The sequence below is a fragment of the Mobula birostris genome, chromosome 6, assembly GCF_030028105.1.
Source record: "Mobula birostris isolate sMobBir1 chromosome 6, sMobBir1.hap1, whole genome shotgun sequence".
Lineage (NCBI taxonomy): Eukaryota > Metazoa > Chordata > Chondrichthyes > Myliobatiformes > Myliobatidae > Mobula > Mobula birostris.
In genome coordinates this window covers 188382988-188406040 of record NC_092375.1, presented here as the reverse complement: position 1 = coordinate 188406040, position 23053 = coordinate 188382988, and the positions used below count along the sequence as shown (strand labels likewise).

The 23053-nt window shown below is 41.9% G+C and overlaps 1 protein-coding gene across 1 annotated transcript in view; it reads right to left on the bottom strand.

The window, feature by feature from the left end:
• LOC140198670 (glycerol-3-phosphate dehydrogenase [NAD(+)], cytoplasmic-like) overlaps positions 1 to 16773 on the bottom strand; it is a 42202-nt gene extending 25429 nt beyond the window's left edge. The window contains exons 1-4 of the mRNA XM_072259691.1: positions 16614 to 16773; positions 10984 to 11161; positions 3861 to 4001; positions 28 to 166 (exon numbers count right to left, since the gene is read on the bottom strand). Coding sequence (XP_072115792.1) covers positions 28 to 166; positions 3861 to 4001; positions 10984 to 11161; positions 16614 to 16657 — 502 coding nt within the window. The 5' untranslated portion in view covers positions 16658 to 16773. The remainder of the gene's footprint in view (positions 1 to 27; positions 167 to 3860; positions 4002 to 10983; positions 11162 to 16613) is intronic.
• Positions 16774 to 23053: the final 6280 nt, after the last annotated feature.

Genomic DNA, 23053 nt, shown 5'->3' with positions numbered 1-23053 from the left:
CAAGAACAATGATGTCATATTTCCTACCAATTGTCGTCTCACAAAATTTTTCATCAGCCACTTCATTAGCAATGTTGGCCCCCATCAATACAGATATTTCAATACCAAGTTTCTCATGAATTATGTGGGATATCAACTTCAGACCATTCAAATCTTCATCAATACCCTGTTGAATTAAATACATTTAATGAAGTTTTGTACAGTTAAGCCAACTTGATTTTTCTATTAAAAATTGTCAAAAGCTTATGTATTGTAACATTATTAGACTTCCCAGTTTAATTTTTAATTCTCAACTCCACTTTCTCACTCTATACCCCACATTCCTCAATCCCCATGGAATCCAAATCTATCATACACTTTGACATTTCTACATGATGGTACATCCTCATTCTCTGAGGGAATTGGAAAAGATTCCAAGCTCTGAGTGTAGAAATATCTCCAAGTCCAACTCCTAGATGGTGAAATTTTAATTCTAAAGACTGAAATATGTTTTTTAAAAGCAAGGATAGAGGGACAGTTCTGATTACTTGATCTGAAAGATACTGTTGAAGGAAGTGCTTGAGAAGATTAAGTTGTTTCATCAGAAACTCTAAGCATTTCTTCAGAGGTGTATTCCATGCATTTGATGTGGTGTTTGCCGAACTTGGCAATTAGCTTGTAGACACTTCATCACCTTCAGAGACAGGATGTAAACTCTCAATGGAAACACAAAATGGCAGCACAGAGACATGATCCACTGTTGTTGATCTCGGTACACAAAGACTGAAAAAGACACCACCATAACTGGGACACCACGGAGATTCTGGCACAGGCAAACATGAAGCAGGCACGAGAAACTGTTGAAGCGTGGTTCTCTTCTGATAACTCTGTAAACTCAAATTAGATGCCACCTACGAACCCCGAAGGGGAACTTCTTGACTCAGAGGGTGGTGCGAATGTGAACAACATGACAACATGCACTCCCAGAGAGAAACACCAACAACTGTGCACCGAGGATATCACCTTGATTGGTGATGAAACATCTGCAAGCTAATTGCCAAGCTTTGTGAACACTGCAACATCAAACGCCTCAACCCGAGCTACCAACATTCACCTGAAACATTTTTCCATGCAGTTTAGAGGGAGAGTGATAAATAAGGATTATCCAATAATGGGAATCATTGCCAACAACATGGCACCCGCTGTTCAATAAGTCACAATTCACAAGAGCCTGTGGAGCTTTTGGTAGTTGAATTTTCTACACTTACAAATAACTTTTGCAAACAATTGATTCAGCAGGAAAAAGGAAGCCATTCCTTCAGAGGTACACAGGAAGACTGTATGCCAACAATAACACATTATCAGAAACAATGGTGGAATTGCAAGTAGACTGTTATATTAAGAATATGATTTAAATAATCTTACACCTTTCCAAAGTACTAATATAATGCTTTATGTAACTCTCCTTTAAAACAACAAAATGTAATTAAAGACAGCAGTTCACACTGCCTTAACCATCTCAAAAATGCAAAAATAAATTTCTGCTGATGAATTGCTATTGAAGTACTGTATAGCTTTTACATTACAAAATACAAAATCACACAAATAGTCATTTGTAATTGACAGATAATAGCTGAGAAAATTGAATGCTTTGCTTTCAATAAACTGTTTTGGTTTCTGAGCGGAACATGTTGGTGAATATTTCTGTTGAATTATATTGCTAACAGGTTCTTATTGTCAAGATTATACCTTGTGTGACTGATATGATTTAAATGCAGAAATTGGATTAAATTTCCCTAGCACCACCCATCATTGGTCATACTTAGTACTCCCATACTTTAATAATGATTTTCAGCTGTTACTCCAAGTTAAATCCCAATGCGTACATACGTTCCTTTGTCTATCACAACTCTCGCCAACCATAGTACCATCTTACTCCACCCCTACAATGTCTTCCCAAACCCCTTCACCCCAGGCCCCAACTCCCAAACACATTCACCTCTAACCTTATGATCTCACATCTTAATGCCTCTACAAGGCATTGATTTCAAATCAGCAGTCTTTCCACATGAACGCAAGGGCCATTAAGATCCATAATATTCAGGCATTCAACACCACCTATCCCAATGCCATCTGATGTCTTTCATGCTTCTGATTATCAGTTTCTCCCTAAACACTGTCCTCCAACCCCTAGAATCAGGGGGGAAATAATACCATAGGAACAGAATTAGGCCAGCTGGCTCGCTGAAGCTCTCCACCGTTCCATCATAGCTGACTTGCTTTCCCTCTCAACCCTACCCACCTGCCTTCTCCCTGTAACCTTTGATGCCCTTACTAATCAAGAACCTATCAACTTCTGCTTTAAATAGAACCAATGACTTGGCCTCCATAGCTCTCTGTGGCAAGGAAAACCATAAGTTTCACCACGCCTGGCTAAAGAAATTGCTTCTCATCTCCATTTGCAAGAGATATCCCTCTTTTCTGTGGCTGTGCCATCTGGTCTTAGACTCCCCCAGTACAGAAAACATCCTCTTCACATCCACTCTGCCTAGGGCTTTCAATATTCAGTAGGTTTCAGTGAGATCTCTCCCTCATTCTTCTAAACTCCAGCAAGTACAGGCCCAAAGCCATCAAACACTTCTCATCCGTCACTCTCATTTTCAGGATGGCTCTCGAAAACCTCTTCTGGCTTCTCCTTAATGCCAGCATATCCTTTCTTGGATAAGGATCCAAAATCACTCACAATACTTGAAGCGTATTCTGATCAATGCCTTATAAAGCCTCAACATTACATCCTTGCCTTTATATTCTAGTCCTGTCGAAATGAATGCCAACATTGCATTTGCCTTCATTACTACCAACTCAACCTGCCAGTTAACCTTAAGGGCAGGGGTTCCCAACCTTTTTATGCCATGGACCTATACCATTAAGCAAGGCATCCATGGACATCAGGTTGGAAACCTGTGCCTTAGGGAATCCTGCATTAGGACTCCCAAGTCCTTTTGCACCTCTGATTTCTGCATTTGCTCCCCACACTTTCTGCTTGGACAGAATAGAATGGGCAAAAAAGTGTTGCTATTTTCCCCAAATAGTACTGCACAATAACTTTATATCACTTCTTTTAGACATCAGTTTTCAAGCAAACCTGTCACAGTGACAAGGGTCAAACCAGGGCACTTGGGATTATTTCTCTAAACTTTACATATTGCCATCAATTCTTTTATGCAGATCTTGGAAGGTAAACAGGACCGAATTTGAAGAATGCATTTCCTCAGTACCTTACCAGCACGCTAGCCCTGATATACTAGTCGAGGTGCTGTGATAGCATAGCAGTTAGCACGACACTATTACAGCTTGGGGTGTTCCAGAGTTCAATTCCAGTGCCATTCCGTAAGGAGTATATACATCCTATCTGTGGAACACTCAAGTTTTCTCCAGGTCCTTCGGTTTTCTCCCACAGTACAAAGACATATGGGGGTAGGTTAATTGCTCAATGTGCCATGATTAGGTTAGGGTTAATTGGGTTTGTCAGGGGTTGCTGGGGAGGCATGGCTCAAAGGCCCTACTCAGCAATGGAATGAAAAATTAAACTGCAAACATCTGACTCAGGAAAAGAATACTCCCCACCCCTCTACACATTAGCTACCTAAAACCCTATTCCTCTTACGATCACTGTATCAACCTCAATGATTAAAGCAGAAAGAAACTGGATTAAATCTTAACATCAAAAAGATGACATCAAACTATCAGAAGCTTTGTCAGGAAGTGGAGAAATAAGCTGCACTAAATTACGGCTGAACAAGACAATGGAAGGGAAAATAAGTAAACAATCGTTAGAAAATAATCATTGTTCAGGCATACACTTTACAGGACTCCTTTACCTTTATAAGTGAGATTCCAATCGCACCAGGCTTCATATTATTCTTTATACCATCACAAACCTTTCCAATAAACTGATGGGGTAAAACAAAGACAAATATATCTGCTCCATCTGAAGCTTCCACAATATTTGGCACAGCCACCTGTAAAATAGGAAATAATTTTAGCATAGAAACATAGAAAACCTACAGCACAATACAGACCCTTCGGTCCACAAAGTTGTGCCAAACATGTCCCCACCTTAGAAATTCCTAGGGTTACCCATAGCCCTCTAGTTTTCTAAGCTCCATGTACCTATCCAAAAGTCTCTTCAAAGACCCTATCATATCCGCCTTCACCACCGTTGCCAGCAGCCCATTCCACTCACTCACCACCCTCTGCATAAAAGACTTACCCCCGACATCTCCTCTGTACCTACTCCCCAGCACCTTAAACCTGTGCCTTCTTGTGGCAGCCATTTCAACCCTGGGGAAAAAGCCTCCAACTATCCACATGATCAATGCCTCTCATCATCTTATACACTTCTATTAGGTCACCTCTCATCCTCCGTTGCTCCAAGGAGAAAAAGGCCGAGTTCACTCAACCTGTTTTCATAAGGCATGCTTCCCAATCTAGGCAACATCCTTGTAAATCTCCTCTGCACCCTTTCTATGGCTTCCACATCCTTCCTGTAGTGAGGCGACTAGAACTGAGCACAGTATTCCAAGTGGCATCTGACCAGGGTCCTATATAGTTGCAATATTACCTCTCGGCTCCTAAATTCAATTCCACGATTGATGAAGGCCAATACACTGTATGCCTTCTTAACCACAGAGTCAACCTGCGCAACTGCTTTGAGCGTCCTATGGACTTGGACCCCAAAATCCCTCTGATCCTCCACACCGCCAAGAGTCTTACCATTAATACTATATTCTGCCATCATATTTGACCTACCAAAATGAACAACTTCACACTTATCTGGGTTGAACTCCATCTGCCACTTCTCAGCCCAGTTTTACATCCTATCAATGTCCCGCTGTAACCTCTGACAGCCCTCCACACTATCCACAACACTCCCAACTTTTGTGTCACCAGCAAACTTACTAACCCATCCCTTCACTTCCTCATCCAGGGCATTTATAAAAATCACAAAGAGTAAGGGTCCCAGAACAGATCCCTGATGCACTCCACTGGTGTCCGACTTCCATGCAGAATATGACCCGTCTACAACCACTCTTTGCCTTCTGTGGGCAAGCCAGTTCTGGATCCACAAAGCAATGTCCCCTTGGATCTCATGCCTCCTTACTTTCTCAATAAGCCTTGCACGGGGTACCTTATCAAATGCCTTGCTGAAATCCATATACACTACATCTACTGCTCTTCCTTCATCAATGTGTTTAAGGCATGACCTGCCCTTGACAAAGCCATGCTGACTATTCCTAATCATACTATACCTCTCCAAATGTTCATAAATCCTGCCTCTCAGGATCTTCTCCATCAACTTACCAACCACTGAAGTAAGACTCACTTGTCTATAATTTCCTGGGCTATCTCTATTCCATTTCTTGAATAAGGGAACAACATCCGCAACCCACCAATCCTCCGGAACCTCTCCCGTCCCCATTGATGATGGAAAGATCATCACCAGAGGCTCAGCAATCTCTTCCCTCGGCTCCCACAGTAGCCTGGGGTACATCTCATCTGGTCCCAGCGACTTATCCAACTTAATGCTTTCCAAAAGCTCCAGTACATCCTCTTTCTTAACATCTACATGCTCAAGCTTTTCAGTCCGCTACAAGTCATCATTACAATCACCAAGATCCTTTTCCATAATGAATACTGAAGCAAAGTACTCATTAAGTACCTCTTCTAATTCCTCCAGTTCCATACATACTTTCCCACTGTCAAACTTGGTAGGTCCTATTCTTTCACATCTTATCCTCTTGTTCTTCACATACTTGTAGAATGCCTTGGGGTTTTCCTTAATCCTGCCCACCAAGGCTTTCTCATGGCCCCTTCTGGCTCTCCTAATTTCCTTCTTAAACTCCTTCCTGTTAGCCTTATAATCTTCTAGATCTCTAACATTACCTAGCTCGCTAAACCTTTTGTAAGCTTTTCTTTTCGTACAGGTTAGACTATAGCAAGGAGAATCTGAAAGTATACTCTTAATCTGGAAATAAATGTTTAAATTTAATTAACATTTAGTAAAATGCAACTCACTTTACGTGCATTTGAAACTCCCAATTGTCCTGCTGTTGTGGAAACCCCAAAGGCAGATACTGTCTTGACTTATTGTTGTTCTTTCCCACGCCTTGTGGTGCATCAAGTGGCAACCCTGATGTTTCTTTAGCGTTTTTGTCTTTTTTTAATGAGCTAACTCAATGCTCAACCCAGCACAGATGGAAAGAGCGCAAGGATCTGGCCAAATTTGAACCTAGGGTGCCACTACACCACCAGTCATCTATTGTCTTGACTTAATCTGCTCTTATTAACTACAGCTGCTTCATCAGCCTGTATTTAGGACTATCAATTTATTCCTCCATGATCATAAATCATGACTTTATATGAATACATATCAGGGAGACGTCCAGTTCTCTCTCCACAATATTTTACTTTAATGTTATCAGTAAACATGTACCCAATATTAGATTGTAAGACATGAGCAGAATTAGGCCATTTGGCTCATTGAGTCTGCTCCACTATTCCATCATGGCTAATCCCAGATACCACTCAACCCCATACATCTGCCTTCTCACCATATCCTTTGAAGCCCTGACCAATCAGGAAACTATCAACTTCTGCTTTAAATAAATCCATAGACTTGGACTCCACAGGAGTCTGTGGCAGAGCATTCCACAGATTCACTACCCCTCTGGCTAAAAAAATTCCTCCTTGTCTCTGTTCTAAAAGGTTGCCCCTCAACTTTTGAGGCTGTGCCCTCTAGTTCTAAATACCCCCACCTTGGGAAATATCCTCTCCACATCAAGCTTATCTAGGCCTTTCAACATTTGGTAGGTTTCAATGAGATCACTCCACATTCTTCTGAATTCCAAAGCTGCCAAATGCCCCATATATGTTAACCCCTTCATTCCAGGAATCATCCTTGTGAACCTCCTCTGGACTCTCTCCAATGACAAAACATTCTTTTTGAGATACTGTATAGGGCCCAAAACTATCGACAATACTCCAAGTGTGGCCTGCCTAGTGTCTTATAAAGGCTCAGCATTATCTCCTTGCTTTTATATTCTCTTCCCCTTGAAATAAATGCCAATTTTGCAATTGTCTTCTTTACCATAGACTTAACCTGTAAGCTAAACTTCTGGGAATCTTTCAGGAGGACTCCAAAGTCCCTCTGTACCTCTGATGTTTGAATTTTCTCCCCAGTTGGATAATAGTCTGCACTATTGTTCCTTTTATCAAAATGCATTATCATACATTTCCCAACAGTGTATTCCATCTGCCACTTTTTTGCCCATTCTTCCAATTTGTTTAAATCCTGCTGCAATCACATTAACTCCTCAGCACTACCTACCCCTCCACCCACAAATCCATTATCTGAAGCACTGACAAACAATGTGAAAAACAGTCCCAATTCCCTGAGGAACACCACTAGTCACTGGCAGCCATCCAGAAAAGGTCCCTTTATTCCTACATGCAGCCTCCTGCCTTTCAGTCATTCTTCTATCCATGTCAGTATCTTTCCTGTACACTATATGATTTTATCTTGTTAAGCAGCCTCATGTGTGGCACCTTATCTAATGCCTTCTGAAAATCCAAGTTTAATGACATTCACTGCCTCTCCTTTGTCCACCCTGCTTGTTACTTCTTCTAAGAACTCTAACAGATTTGTAAGCTAAGATTTCCTTTGTACAGAAACCATGCTTTGACTTATTTTATCATTAGTCTTCAAGTACCCCAAAACCTCATCCTTAATAATACACTCCAACAATTCTTTTGCCTTCCTCCCTTCTTAAAAGGTACAGCAGGCGGTGAAAAAGGCGAATGGTATGCCGGCATTCATAGCAAGAGGATTCGAGTACAGGAGCAGGGAGGTACTACTGCATTTGTACAAGGCCTTTGTGAGACCACACCTGGAGTATTGTGTGCAGTTTTGGTCCCCTAATCAGAGGAAAGATATTCTTGCTATAGAGGGAGTACAAAGAAGGTTCACCAGATTGATTCCTGGGATGGCAGGACTTTCATATGATGAAAGACTGGATCGACTAGGCTTATATTCTCTGGAATTTAGAAGATTGAGGGGGGATCTTATTGAAACGTATAAAATCCTAAAGGGATTGGACAGGCTAGATGTAGGAAGATTGTTCCCGATGTTGGGGAAGTCCAGAACGAGGGGTCACAGTTTGAGGATAAAGGGGAAGCCTTTTAGGACCGAGATGAGGAAAAACTTCTTCACACAGAGAGTGGTGAATCTGTGGAATTCTCTGCCACAGGAAACAGTTGAGGCCAGTTCATTGGCTATATTTAAGAGGGAGTTAGATATGGCCCTTGTGGCTAAAGGGATCAGGGGGTATGGAGAGAAGGCAGGTACAGGGTTCTGAGTTGGATGATCAGCCATGATCATACTGAATGGCGGTGCAGGCTCGAAGGACCGAATGGCCTACTCCTGCACCTATTTTCTATGTTTCTATGTGTAAAGAGTGGAGTGACATTTGCAATCTTCCAGTTCTCCGGGACTATGACAGAATCAAGTGATTCTTGAAAGATCATGACCAATATTACACAAAGAATTTTAGCACGTTTCTGTGTGTAGGTTTTGGAGTTCAACAAAATGTGTTACGGGTTTCATAAGGTACCTCACCTCGTTTCATTTGCAAAAACATACATTGCTGACCCCGATGCTCTAGGACGATTCCAGAGTCATCGAACAGGTTGGCCATCGCAGTCGCTTTGAAACTGCCAGAGCTTTGGGAGTAAAATGCCGTTCCTTGGTTTGTACAAACTGAAGCCCAGTTCTCTGTGAGAAATCATCACCAATGACACCAAATTCGACAATGTGGTAGCGTTGCTCACCAACTCCACAACTGCGAGAGTAGTGAGTCTGCTTGAAGATCTGCCTGAACACGATAAATACTGATCCCTGAAAATTCACCTCTTACAGACTTTTGGTCTATCGGGATCTGAGCGGGCCAAACGGTTGCTCTCCTTACCCGGTCTTGGCCATGCTAGGCCTTCGGGGCTAATGGATCAAACACCATTCTTGTTTTATTTTTACAGAGCTCTTCATGGAGCAACTGCCTGATCAGGTTCGCATAGCCCTCACCCGTGATGGACAATAGGGAGCTTGCTGATAGTCTACACTCAACCTCGCAGCGGGGCATCATTCCTCTTCCTTTCTCTACCTCAATAAGCCCACTCAGCAAGGCCTCTAACATAAGGACATCCACAGCTGCCAGACACACATGGCTTGGGCGTTCATCAGCATCTGGATTGCTCAGTTTGCAACACCATCTGATATTTCCTCTGACCACAGTCCCCAACTCATTTCAGACTTCTGGGCTGCAATGGCCCAGAACCTCGGTGTCAGGCTATATCACACCACAGCGCATCACCAAGAGTCCAATGGCCTCTGCGAGCAGTTTAATGGCTCCTTAAGGGCTGTTCTAAGGGCTCCCCCGATGGACCAGTGTTGGCACAATCGTCTACCCTGGGTCCTGCTGGGGCTCCGAACAGCTCCAAAAGAGGACCTGCAGTATTCTGTGGCAGAGTTGAAACACGGCAGCCATTACAAGTGCCAGGTGATTTCATTCCTGATGCCATGACCACCTGGTCAGCCTCTCAACACCTCCTCAGTAAATTCAATAACTTTTCAGCTATTCCTACCTCCCATCATGGCATGCATCACTCTTTGGTTCCTGTTGACCTACATTCTGCCTTGTTTGATTTCATTCACCATGATGCACACCGACATCCCCTGAGGCCCCCTTACAATGGCCAGTTCCCTGTTTTGGAACGGGGAAAAAACTTTTATGATAGACAAGAGGGGTAAACATGAACATATTTCAGTAGATTACCTTAAACCGGCCCACCAAGATTTGGAGTATTACACTACCATGTTCCTGGCATCAAGAGATGACTATGAGCATGTCAATGCACCTCTGAACGAGCTAGAGGCACCTACGGTTCCTCCACCCGTGAAAAACTGGGCCCGAGCCAGGCGGCTCGCCTGAGCTAATGCTGATTTTAGTGAATTCTGTGGGTCCTGTGAAGGGTAACGTAATTGGAAGAAATGTACATAATTCACAACCACCAACTTTGAGATGGGGTTCAGTTTAACAGGCTGGGCTAATGTGATGACATTTTTATTAATGAGTTTTAGTGCACTTTTGTGTATAGGTTTTGCAGTTCAATAATGTGTGTAACGGTTTCATTAAACATAACACTCCTCATTTTATTCGTGAGAACCTATACTAGTACATGCTTTTAAAGGGTTCTTGAAGAGCATTGCCATTTATTTATTGAGATACAGTGTGGAATAGGCCTTTCCAGACCTTTGAGCCACATGCCCAGCAATCTCTGATTTAACCCTGGCCTAATTCACAGGACAATTTACAATGACCAATTAACGTACCAACAGGCACATCTTTGGTCTGTAGGCGGAAACCGGAGCACCCAGAGGAAATCTGTGCGGTCATGGGGAGAACGTACAAACTCCATATAGGCAGCGGTGGCTCCTTGCTTATACATTTAGCAAGCAAAGGAAAGCACATCACATTTTAACCACCTTATTAATGACCAATAAACCAGAATGGATAACTTCACCCACCACAAAACCGAACTAATTCTACAACTGATAGACTCATTTTCAAGGACTCTGCAACTAATGTTCTCAATATTATTATTATAGATATTTTTGTATTTTGACAATTTGTTATTCTTTGCACATTGGCTGCTTATCCATCCTTGTTTGTGTGCAACTTTTCATTGACCCCACCATGTTTCTTTGCATTTACTGTGAATGCCCCCAAGAAAATGAATCTCAGGTAGAATATGCTGACATATGTATTCTGATAATAAATTTACTTTGAATCAGGTTAGCTATGCCAGAGCAACACCTGGTCTGAGGAACAATTGGTAAACTATCTTAGGTTCGATGAAGAATTTCGTCAATGCAGCTCGGTGACTTACCACATTTTCTGGAATCTTGTGACCTGGCAAATACTTAACGTTCTCATGCTCTGTGTTTATTATTTCTGTGAGTTTTCTTCCATTTATCATCTCTTCATAAACCCACATTTTAACAGTAGGGTCAAACTGCTTCAAATTTACAATATTTTTGCCAATAATTATGGCAATAACAGATCCCCTGAAAGAGTCAGAGAAAAGTTTTTTATACTTGCAACATATACATCAAATGTAACAAGTCAAAACTAGCCACCTCAATCTCCTCATCATTATGCACCACCAAAGATAGCTCTGAGAATGACGTAATTTTGACATTTTTGATGTCCGTGTGCCACAACATAATTTGTGGTGCCAGTTGGAACATATGGAATGTGTACATGTTCCCCAATTTTGCAAAAGCAACAGGAGAGAAGGCTTTGAAGTATTGGCACTAAGACACCATGGACACTAAAATGAAAAGGATGATTAACCTCTTAAGATGAAACTCTGTAACCACTTATTGACGTACACCACCCATTGGTTCCCACAACCAATGAGCTCACTTTCAAGGACTCTTCATCTCATGTTCTTAATATTTATTGATTATTTATTATTACTAGTATTTCTTTCTTTTTGTATTGCACTATTTACTGACTTCTGCACTCTAGGGGAACGCCCAAGTTGGGCTCCCTTTCATTGATTCTATTATGGTTAGTATTCTATAGATTTATTGAGAATGCCCATAAGAAATGAATCTCAGGATAGTATATGGTGACATATATGTAATTTGATAATAAATTTACTTTGAACGGCTCTCCCCTCATTTTTTTGTGGCAACGTCAGAAGTTCTATACTTGTTGCAAAATTATGAAGCATGTGACAGTTATAACAGAGTCAGTAAATACTAATTTAACTTTCCACAACCACGTCGAGGGATAGAGTTTAAGAGTCGCGATGTAATGATGCAGCTCTATAGACCTCTGGTTAGGCCACACTTGGAGTACTGTGTCCAGTTCTGGTCACCTCACTATAGGAAGGATGTGGAAGCATTGGAAAGGGTACAGAGGAGATTTACCAGGATGCTGTCTGGTTTAGAGAGTATGCATTATGATCAGAGATTAAGGGAGCTAGGGCTTTACTCTTTGGAGAGGAGGATGAGAGGAGACATGATAGAGGTGCACAAGATAATAAGAGGAATAGATAGAATGGATAGCCAGCACCTCTTCCCCAGGGCACCAGTACTCAATACAAGAGGACATGGCTTTAAGGTAAGGGGTGGGAAGTTCAAGGGGAATATTAGAGGAAGGTTTTTTACTCAGAGTGTGGTTGGTGCGTGGAATGCACTGCCTGAGTCAGTGGTGGAGGCAGATACACTAGTGAAGTTTAAGAGACTACTAGACAGGTATATGGAGGAATCTAAGGCGGGGGCTTATATGGGAGGCAGGGTTTGAGGGTCGGCACAACATTGTGGGCCGAAGGGCCTGTACTGCGCTGTACTTTTCTATGTTCAATGTTCTACATTTCAGTCTAAGCAGTGGAACGGGGTAAGGCGTGTAAAGTAGAAAAATATCCAAGGTTTTTCAGGTATGCGTATTGAAGAACATTTGACATGAGGCATACAAGGAGCTGTTAGCTCACAGAATTGCTCAAACAACTAGCTTTTGAAACAGTCCTAAAATAGAAGAAACTGATAAAGTACAGAGAGGCTTGGAGAAAGTTAAAGGCCCAGATTGTAGAAAATGTGGTTACCAATGACAGAACAATTGAAGAGATGGAGAAAAGTCCAACTTTTAATAAATGCAGATAAATTAGAAGGAACTAAAGAACCATAGAACCATAGAAACTACAGCACAGAAACAGGCCTTTTGGCCCTTCTTGGCTGTGCCGAACCATTTTCTGCCTAGTCCCACTGACCTGCACACGGAACATATCCCTCCATACACCTCCCACCCATGTATCTGTCCAATATATTCTTAAGTGTTAAAAAAGAACCCGCATTTACCATCTTGTCTGGCAGCTCATTCCATACTCCCACCACTCTCTGTGTGAAGAAGCCCCCCCTAATGTTCCCTTTAAACTTTTCCCCCCTCACCCTTAACCCATGTCCTCTGGTTTTTTTTCTCCCCTTGCCTCAGTGGAAAAAGCCTGCTTGCATTCACTCTATCAATACCCATCATAATTTTATATACCTCTATCAAATCTCTCCTCATTCTTCTACGCTCCAGGGAATAAAGTCCTAACCTATTCAACCTTCCTCTGTAACTGAGTTTCTCAAGTCCCGGCAACATCCTTGTAAACCTTCTCTGCATTCTTTCAACCTTATTTATATCCTTCCTGTAATTTGGTGACCAAAACTGAACACAGTACTCCAGATTCGGCCTCACCAATGCCTTATACAACTTCATCATAACATTCCAGCTCTTATACTCAATACTTTGATTAATAAAGGCCAATGTACCAAAAGCTCTCTTTACCACCCTATCTACCTGTGACGCCACTTTTAGGGAATTTTGTATCTGTATTCCCAGATCCCTCTGTTCCACTGCACTCCTCAGTGCCTTACCATTAACCCTGTATGTTCTACCTTGGTTTGTCCTTCCAACATGCAATACTTCACACTTGTCTGTATTAAACTCCATCTGCCATTTTTCAGCCCATTTTTCTAGCTGATCCAAGTCCATCTGCGGGCTCTGAAAACCTTCCTCACTGTCTACTACACCTCCAATCTTTGTATCATCAGCAAATTTGCTGATCCAATTTACCACATTATCATCCAGATCATTGATATAGATGACAAATAACAATGGACCCAGCACTGATCCCTGTGGCACACCACTAGTCACAGGCCTCCACTCAGAGTAGCAATTCTCTACTACCACTCCTTGGCTTCTTCCATCGAGCCAATGTCTAGTCTAATTTACCGCCTCTCCATGCATACCTAGCGACTGAATTTTCCTAACTAACCTCCCATGCGGGACCTTGTAAAAGGCCTTACTGAAGTCCATGTAGACAATATTCACTGCCTTCCCTTCACCCACTTTCCTGGTAACCTCCTCAAAAAACTCCAATAGATTGGTCAAACATGACCTACCATGCACAAAGCCATGTTGCCTCTTCCTAATAAGTCCCTGTCTATCCAAATGCTTGTAGATTCTGTCTCTTAAAGAGATTACAGTTAACTGTGTTGTTGTGGTTTGAAAACCATTTCAGAATTTAACTTTAAAATATTATTTAACCAGAAACCAATACAATAAGTGGATACAGGAGAATCGGTGAAAAGTAAACGTCTGTATACTTGGGTAACTCAATTTTTCAGCGACAGAATGAGGAAGACTGGAAAGTGCTCCAGGTTTTCCATCACTAACAGCTCTGCGTTTTATAACCAAATGGAGTTCTGAAAAATACATGCCATTATATTTAAGGGGAGAGGATTATTTTTAAAGTCACATCAACATTTGTCTTTATAGTGTTCTGATGTGCTCTGTTGGAAGAGAATATCACACCATCACCCGAGAAGCTCCTATGGAAAGATTTCCACATTTTCATAATCCTACAGATAAGGTGAGACAACTGCAACTGTGTGTGGGTCCAATAAAAGGTATTGGTGATAGGATTAATATTGTCACAAGTACCAAGATATATTGAAAAGCTTTTGTCTTGCGTGTGACTGAGGCAGATCAAGTAGTAAAAAGAAAAATTGAAAGCAGAACATAGCATTGCAGTCACATAAAATGTGCAGTAGAGGTAGCAAGTAAAGTGGATGGGCCATGACGGTGTGTCAAGAGCTCTTCTTTAGCCTAAAACAGGGGTTCCCACCCTGGTTCCACAGACACCTCCTATGGTCTAAAAGGTCCCTTCAAGAGTTTGATAAGAGTGGGGTAGAAGCTGTCCTTGTGTCTTTTGGTATGTGCTTTCAAGCTTTTGTATTGTCTTTCCTGCTGAGGAGAGAATGACTAGAGAGAAAGGGCCTTAATTATGTTGGCTGCTTTCCTGAGGCAATAGGAATTGTGTACAAAGCCAATAGAGGAAAATGTGGTTTATATGATTGACTGGGAAGTCTTCACAATTCTTTGCAATTTCTCAGTCTTGGGCTGAGCAGTTGCCAGAATAGAATGTTTTCTATGGTGCTTTTGAAATAAGTTAGTAAAGGTCATTAGGGCATCACCATCATTATGTGCCATGTCATATGATGTGGGCGATCATGATTGTTCTTGACAAATTTTTCTACAGAAGTGGTTTGCTATTGTCTTCTTCTGGTGGCATCTATACAAGATGGGTGACCCCAGATATTATCAATACTCTTCAGAGAATGTCTGCCTGGCATCAGTAGTCGCATAACCAGGACTTGTGATATGCACCACCTGCTCCCATGGCTTCACATGGCCCTGATCAGGGGGCTAAGCAGGTGCTACACCTTGCCCAAGGGTGACCTACAGTCTAGCGGAGGGAAGGAGCACCTTACACCTCCTTTGGTAGAGATGCATCTCCACCACGCCACCTGGGATGTAATCAGGAATATATTTGAATTTCCCCAGCTTTCTGAGGTTGGAGAGATGCTGAAGTACTTGCTTGGTCATAATGCCAACGTGGTGGACCATGACAAATTGTTGGTGATATTTGTACCCAGGAACTTGAAGCTCTCAACCATCTCCACCTCAACACCATTAATACAAACAACAACGTGTAGTCCACTCTAGTTCTTGTAACCAATGATCAGCTCCTTATGTTTTGCTGACACTGAGGGAGGGGCTGCTGTCTTAACTGAATAATGAAATAATTATAAACATGAGTGATTCTGCCTTTGCCGGAAATCCAGAGCAACACACACAAAATGCTGGAGGAACTCAGCAGGTCAGGCAGCATCTATAGAAATGAATAAACAGTTGACATTTCAGGCCAAGACCCTTCATCAGGACAGAAATAATCAATTTCCAGTTGCAGTAATGAACATGCTCCCCTCAGCAGTCTTTAGGTTTAAAAGATCTCTTCAACTATAGGTATCCTGGCAACAGGTATGCCTTATGGCTCCTTTTTAACTTAACCCTTACTGTGTGTGTATAATATCTGTAAGTCCTTATAATCAGGTCTTAGAAATCAATTATAATTACCAAATTCAGGTGTGTCATTTTGTTTCAGAAAATTGGTGAAATGGCTTCCAGATCAATTTACTAACCAGATAAAGTACCCTGATTAACAGGTGGAGGACTAAATGCAGGATGGAATTTTGAGAGCCAATAACTGAAGAAAGTTATTAAGGGTAGGATTACCTTAATCTTACCAACAAGCAGAAATCATGAAGTAGTAATAATACCCTTTAACAATCATTTCTGGATGAAGAATGAATTAGAAAATGGGGATGAGGGTTCAACAACTGAATAATCTTCACACAATGAAGAATCACCGTGATAATCGGTATCAAAATCACTACCAGACACCAGATTTATAGTTGCTTATACTTTCGTGTTCTGAATCGAAGCCCCTTAACGACGATAACAGCAATATCACAACCCGAGCTAGCAGCGTGGAGCAAACAGGGAGCGGTTATGAATTACATTCTGCAATTTAAAGTCGCAGGTCCAGCAGTGAAAAACAACCCTTCCAGTTAACACGTCATGCAACCCGGCACAAATTAAACACAGTAACGTCCCACATACCAGTTGCCGGATCCAACGATGCAAACCTTCTTGCATTCAGACATGGTGCAGAGTTGTTGTATCAGACGAGTTAGGAGCGGTGAACTTTCGGCTAGCTGCCTTTGGAAGTGTTTCTAGTTCTCCGCTCGAGGTTTGGAACTGGTGTAACTTCCTTACTACCTTTTCCGTAACCCGTGATTGGCTGCTGTCTCTGTCAATCATGTATCGTTTTTCACATTGCAGAACAGCGACTGTCCAGAAGAGGGGACGTTTCCCCGAGTCGTTAACTCAATTATTATCTCTAATAATAAATTATTGTCCGAGCTTCTAATGTATTCTATTGAATAACAAATTAAATAATAAACGCCACTTCTTCCCTGGAGCAAACGTGTAAAATCAACTATTCAGTTACAATGGCAAGCTTCGAGCGTAAAGGCAGTAGTTTACCGAACTTCAATGATTGAAATTGGAAGATAGCTTTTATTTTCCAATAAAGAGAGGTTTAAAATATAAAAGTGAAAACTGTTTCTATATAGTCTAGATCTCCCTCGCTATTTTCAAATTTTCGATCTATTGTTGGATTCGGAAGGAACAATAGAAAATCACGGAGATCTTCTCAATGGAGACTGTTGCAATTTAATAATAAATAATTAATAACAAGCAGGAAACCCCAGGACATTTAGAAAAATCAGAAGCTTATGAATTGCATGCAGTTCTTTTAAGTTGTAACAGAGTGGATACCGGGGAACCAGTGGATACAGTGTATTTAAATTTCCTGAAGGCATTCAGCAGATTGCCTTGTAAAAGGTTGAAGGCGCGCCTGTATTGGAAAGGATAGCTAATTGGATAAGAGAAATCAGATTGAGTCATTTTTGGATCGTCAATCAGCATTTGATGGCTGGAGTGCACATAATATTTCAGTAATATTTGAGTAAAGTTGTAAATCTATTGTTTGATTAAGCATTTCTTTGTTTACATAATTTATTATGGGTTATATGTAAGAAGTACATGAAAGGCGTACGTCCTTACGTCTTCGCGTCATACGTGAGAAATAGAAAACCTAAGTAGATGAAATATATCCTGGCTCCAGTGTTTCTCTTTCTGGAGTTACAAAACCTTAACTACAGCCTTAACTATTTACAATCAATAATATTGACTTGATGATGGGATTGAATTTGTCAGGGTTGGTCACAGTAGGTGGGTTAGCAAGCTGTGCAGATCCTGAAAAGTACAGCTACTACCTCAACCATCAGGCTCTTGAACCAAAGTGATAACTTTGTTCCACTTCACTAGCCCCACCATTGAAATGTTCCCACAGCCAATGGATTCACTTTCAAGATCTCTTCATCTCATCTTCTCAGTATTTATTTATCATTATTATTACTTTCTTTTTGTATTTACACAGTTTGTTGTCTTCTGCACTCCAGTTGAATGCCCAAGTTGGGCAGTCTTTCATTGATCCCGTTATGGTTATTATTCTGGAGATTTATTGAGTATGCCCTAAGAAAATGAACCTCAGGATGTATATGGTGACATATATGTACTTTGGTAATAAATTTACTTAGAAATTTGAAAGGGGATATAGATAGGTTAAATAAGTAGACGAGAGTTCTAATGATGTAATGTGGAAAACTGGTAGGAGGAATAAAAGAGCAAATTATTGCTAAAAGGAGAGAGACTAAATTGTTACAGGAACAGGAGGAGGCCACAATTTCTGCACTGAACACAATTAAAAGTAAATCCCTTCTATCAGTACGTGATCCATATCTCTCAATTTTCTGCATATCAGTGTGTCTGCCTAACAGCCTCTTAACCACTTCTATCATATCTACTGCCACCATCACCCTGACAGCCTGTTATGACATAAAAGGATCTTTTACTTCTTCTGGTAAAGTTTACTGATGGTTGGCAGACCAACATAAGGTGTATTACTGCTACCTACTGAGTTGGAGCGTGGAGCAAAGAGACAGGGAGTATACCCATTAAATTACCCCCCCCCCTCAAAAAAACTCAAATGAAATCAAATAACTTTTCAAAAAGTCAAATATACAATTACTGAATATACATTATGATGGCAATGATATCCTAACAAACTGTTAATGCTACGTGGTGTCTGTCCAAAGATCTCAATTGCATATTTGAGATCTCTGTATGAGATATACCTAGCTGTAAACACACTGTACTTCCACAGCTTTCTTATTCACAGGACACCCTGCATAAGCAGAGCTAGGTTCTCTTTCACAGTTGCTACAATTTAATCTAATGCCTTTGCCACAATTGCAATAATCATGTTCTTTGTCATACCTTCCACACCACACCAACTCCACCAAGAAACCCCTTTAAATGTGTAGTGTCAACAACTTTTCCCACAACAAAATAATTTTTATCTTGGTCCACGTATACATCTGGAGGGACTCTCGAGATTACTCCCCGAAGCCACTGTCATTCAGGTCCACATTCAAAACTCAACAAAACCTTCAACACTTCTTTCCTTCTTTTATTTAAATCCTGTTTACTGGATGATAAACCACTACCATCCTCAATCGGCCACATTTTTCCATTTCCCAGAAACCTTCCTCCATATAACTCCTATCGACCTGAAACATCAACTGTTTACACTTGCCTGGTCTCCTGAGTTCCTCTAGCATTTTGTGTGTTTCCTGTTTATTATGTGGTGGATGGAGAGGCCCATTTCCCTAAAGTAGACTTGGTATATAGTAAGGTACATCTATAAAAATAATGTTATGATTTACATTAATAAGATAATAAAAGAACTACCTGTTTGGATGTAAATTTTTATTTTTTTCTGCGTGCGTGTGAGTCTGTGCATGTGTGTCTGCGTGTGCATGCGAGTTTGTGTATGTGCGTCTGCGTGTGCATGCGTGTCTGTGCGTGTGCATCTGTGTGTGTGTGCGTGCGTCCGTGGCGATGTCTTTCTCATGACCTCTACAAGGCGCAGAGCGAGAGAGAGACTGTGTGGCGCACCACCCCTCACACAGACATTTTCGCAGTATTTTTCTCTTTTATTTTACGAGGTTGAGTTGCGATCTTGACACTCAACCCGGCACGGATGGAAAGCGTACTCGGGAGCGGACCCGACTGGTTTCGAACCTGGAAACCTCCGCTCCCGGGTCTGGCGCTGATGTCATTGCGCCACCAGCCAGCCCAGATGGATGTAAATTTTTTAAATAGATTTTGTACATCAAGCAATAAACTACAAAGAATTGGTCTTGTTCACTGTTGTCCTTTCTATTTGTTATGTATGGATTTATTTCTTTAGAACAATGACTCCCCTTAGCACTGCACATGCTCATTGATCTATTGTCTACACATGCATTTTGTTTTCTCTCTCTCTTACTCACACAGACACACACACACACCAGTTAAAGCCATCTCTCACATGCCTGTTTTTATTTAATCCAACTCTGTTCATGCGATGACAAATCAAACACCTGTGATGCTGTTCATGAGCAGGAATCTGAGATCTCGCATAGACCTCCTGAAACCAGACCTAAGGAGGGAAGTACAGTTCAACCAGTTGCCAAGTGAAGCAGCAAGGAGCTTCAAGACAGGACAGGAAACCCTCACATGTGATTACTGAGAAGACAAGTGGACACCTGGCTGGGTAGCTACAAGAACTGAACCACTGATGTAAACAGCGCTTGTTGGAGATCAGACGTGGAGACATCATGTGGACCAGATGCTGGATGTTCAACCGAAGAACACATCTGAGTTGACTGCATCCAACAAGACAGGCACATTACAGCTACCGGACTCAGTGATGATCATGTCATGAGCAGCAATGTGACACCGGAAACCGAGAATGTTGTCTTAGACAAGACACCTGTCAAACCTGATGCCACTCCACAGGTCCAGCGGGGCTATCCTGAAAGAAATGGAGCGCCACCCAAAAGACTGAACCTTTAGTATAGTGAAGTTGTTATGGACTGTTATTGTGAAAGCATGTTTATCTAGAATATGGCTTGTGAAAAGGAAATTGAATGATTTGTACATGTACAGTTTTATGTTGCATGAACCTAAGGGAGGAGGAAGTGTAATGTATGGAGCTATTTCTTTTAGAACAATGACTCCCCTTAACACTATGCATGCATACTGATCTGTTGTCTATCCATGAACATTCATTTCTCTCTCTCTCTCTCTCTCTCTCTCTCTCGTGATTATACCAGTTAAAGCCATCTCCTGTGTGCATGTTTTAGTTAATCGATAAACGGTTGCACATACAGAACAAGACTCACCAAATTTTCACTCAGTCTCTCCTGAAGCACAGTTTCAAGGATACTTACAGAACTGTGCAAAAGTCTCAGGCACATATATACAGCTAGGGTGCCCGAGACTTTTGCACAGTTCTGTAGTAATTTTACGTATTGCACTGTACTGCTGGCTCAAAAAAAAACAAATTTCATGACTTTTATGAGTGATGATGAACCAGATTCTGCTATGTATTGTGGACTGAGAGTGGGAAGGGGGCAGGAAGAGGGGAATCATTATTGGGAAAAGGGGAAGTGAGGGGGAAGGAAGCAGGAAGCACCAGACAGACATTCTATAATGATCAATAAACCAATTGTTGGAATCAGATGAGCTTGCCCAGTGTCTCAGAGCTGGGTGCGTCTGCACCTGCGCTACCCCACCCCACCACCCCTGGCACTCATTCTCTGCCACTTGTCCCACACTCCTTCAGCTTCCCCTGGTACACTATCCTCGCCATTCTCAACATCCTTTATTCCTGCGAGATTTACAAACTCGCTCTTTGCTCCACTTTGACAAGTACAGTACTATGCAAAAGTCTTAGGTGTCCTAACTATCTATATATGCTTAAGACATTTGCACCATCTGTTACTATGCTGAACAGAGAGTGAAGGTCAGCAGAATTTTCATGCTAAGCCAAATTTTCCCTTCACCTTTTTATCCGCACACCTGCTCCTTAAAGCCAATTAGTATTCATCTCAAAATGCCTGATCCTCTGTGATCCTGTGAGAGCATTCTAACTGGCTGCATCACCATCTGCTAAGGGGCTAGCGGGGGGGGGGCTACTACACATGATCAAAATAAGCTGCAGGGAGTTGTAAAACTAGTCAGCTCCATCATGGGAACTAGCCTCTACACCATCCAGGCAACACACTTAAAAGTTGCTGGTGAACACAGCAGGCCAGGCAGCATCTCTAGGAAGAGGTACAGTCGACGTTTCGGGCCGAGACCCTTCGTCAGGACTAACTGAAAGAAGAGATTTTAAAGTGGGAGGGGGAGATCCGAAATGATAGGAGAAGACAGGAGGGGGAGGGATGGAGCCAAGAGCTGGACAGTTGATTGGCAAAAGGGATATGAGAGGATCATGGGATGGGAGGCCGAGGGAGAAAGAAAGGGGGAGGGGGGAAGCCCAGAGGATGGGCAAGGGGTATAGTCAGAGGGACAGAGGGAGAAAAAGAGTGAGAGAAAGAATGTGTGTATATAAATAACAGATGGGGTACGAGGGGGAGGTGGGGGAACTCCCAGTGGCCACACATTTTAATTCCACATCCCATTCCCATTCTGATACGTCTATCCACAGCCTCCTCTACTATAAAGATGAAGCCACACTCAGGTTGGAGGAACAACACCTTATATTCTGTCTGGGTAGCCTCCAACCTGATGGCATGAACATTGACTTCTCTGACTTCCGCTAATGCCCCACCTCCCCCTCGTACCCCATCTGTTATTTATATACACACATTCTTTCTCTCACTCTTTTTCGTCCTCTGTCCCTCTGACTATACCCCTTGCCCATCCTCTGGGCTTCCCCCCTTCCCCTTTCTTTCTCCCTCAGCCTCCCATCCCATGATCCTCTCATATCCCTTTTGCCAATCAACTGTCCAGCTCTTGGCTCCATCCCTCCCCCTCCTGTCTTCTCCTATCATTTCGGATCTCCCCCTCCCACTTTAAAATCTCTTCTTTCAGTTAGTCCTGATGAAGGGTCTCGGCCTGAAACGTCGACTGTACCTCTTCCTAGAGATGCTGCCTGGCCTGCTACGTTCACCAGCAACTTTTATGTGTGTTGCATGAAATTCCAGCATCTGCAGATTTCCTCGTGTTTGCGTCTATACCATCCAGGACATCTTCAAGGAGTGGTGCCTCAAAAAGGTGGCGTCCATCATTAAGAGCTCCCATCACCCAGGTCATGCTTTGTTCTTATTGCCTCCATCAGGGAGGAGGTACAGAAGTCTGAAGACACACACTCAATAATTCAGGAATAGTTTCTTCTCCTCTGACATCTGATTTCTGAATGGACACTGAACCTAATGAATGCCAGCTCACTACTTTTTTATTTCTATTTTTGAAATACTTACTTAATTTAACTACTTACTGTAATTTACAGTTTTTTGTCTATTATTATGTACTGCTGTTGCAAAGTTAACAAATTTCATGACATTTGCCGGTGATATTAAATCTGACACTCAGGAAGGAGT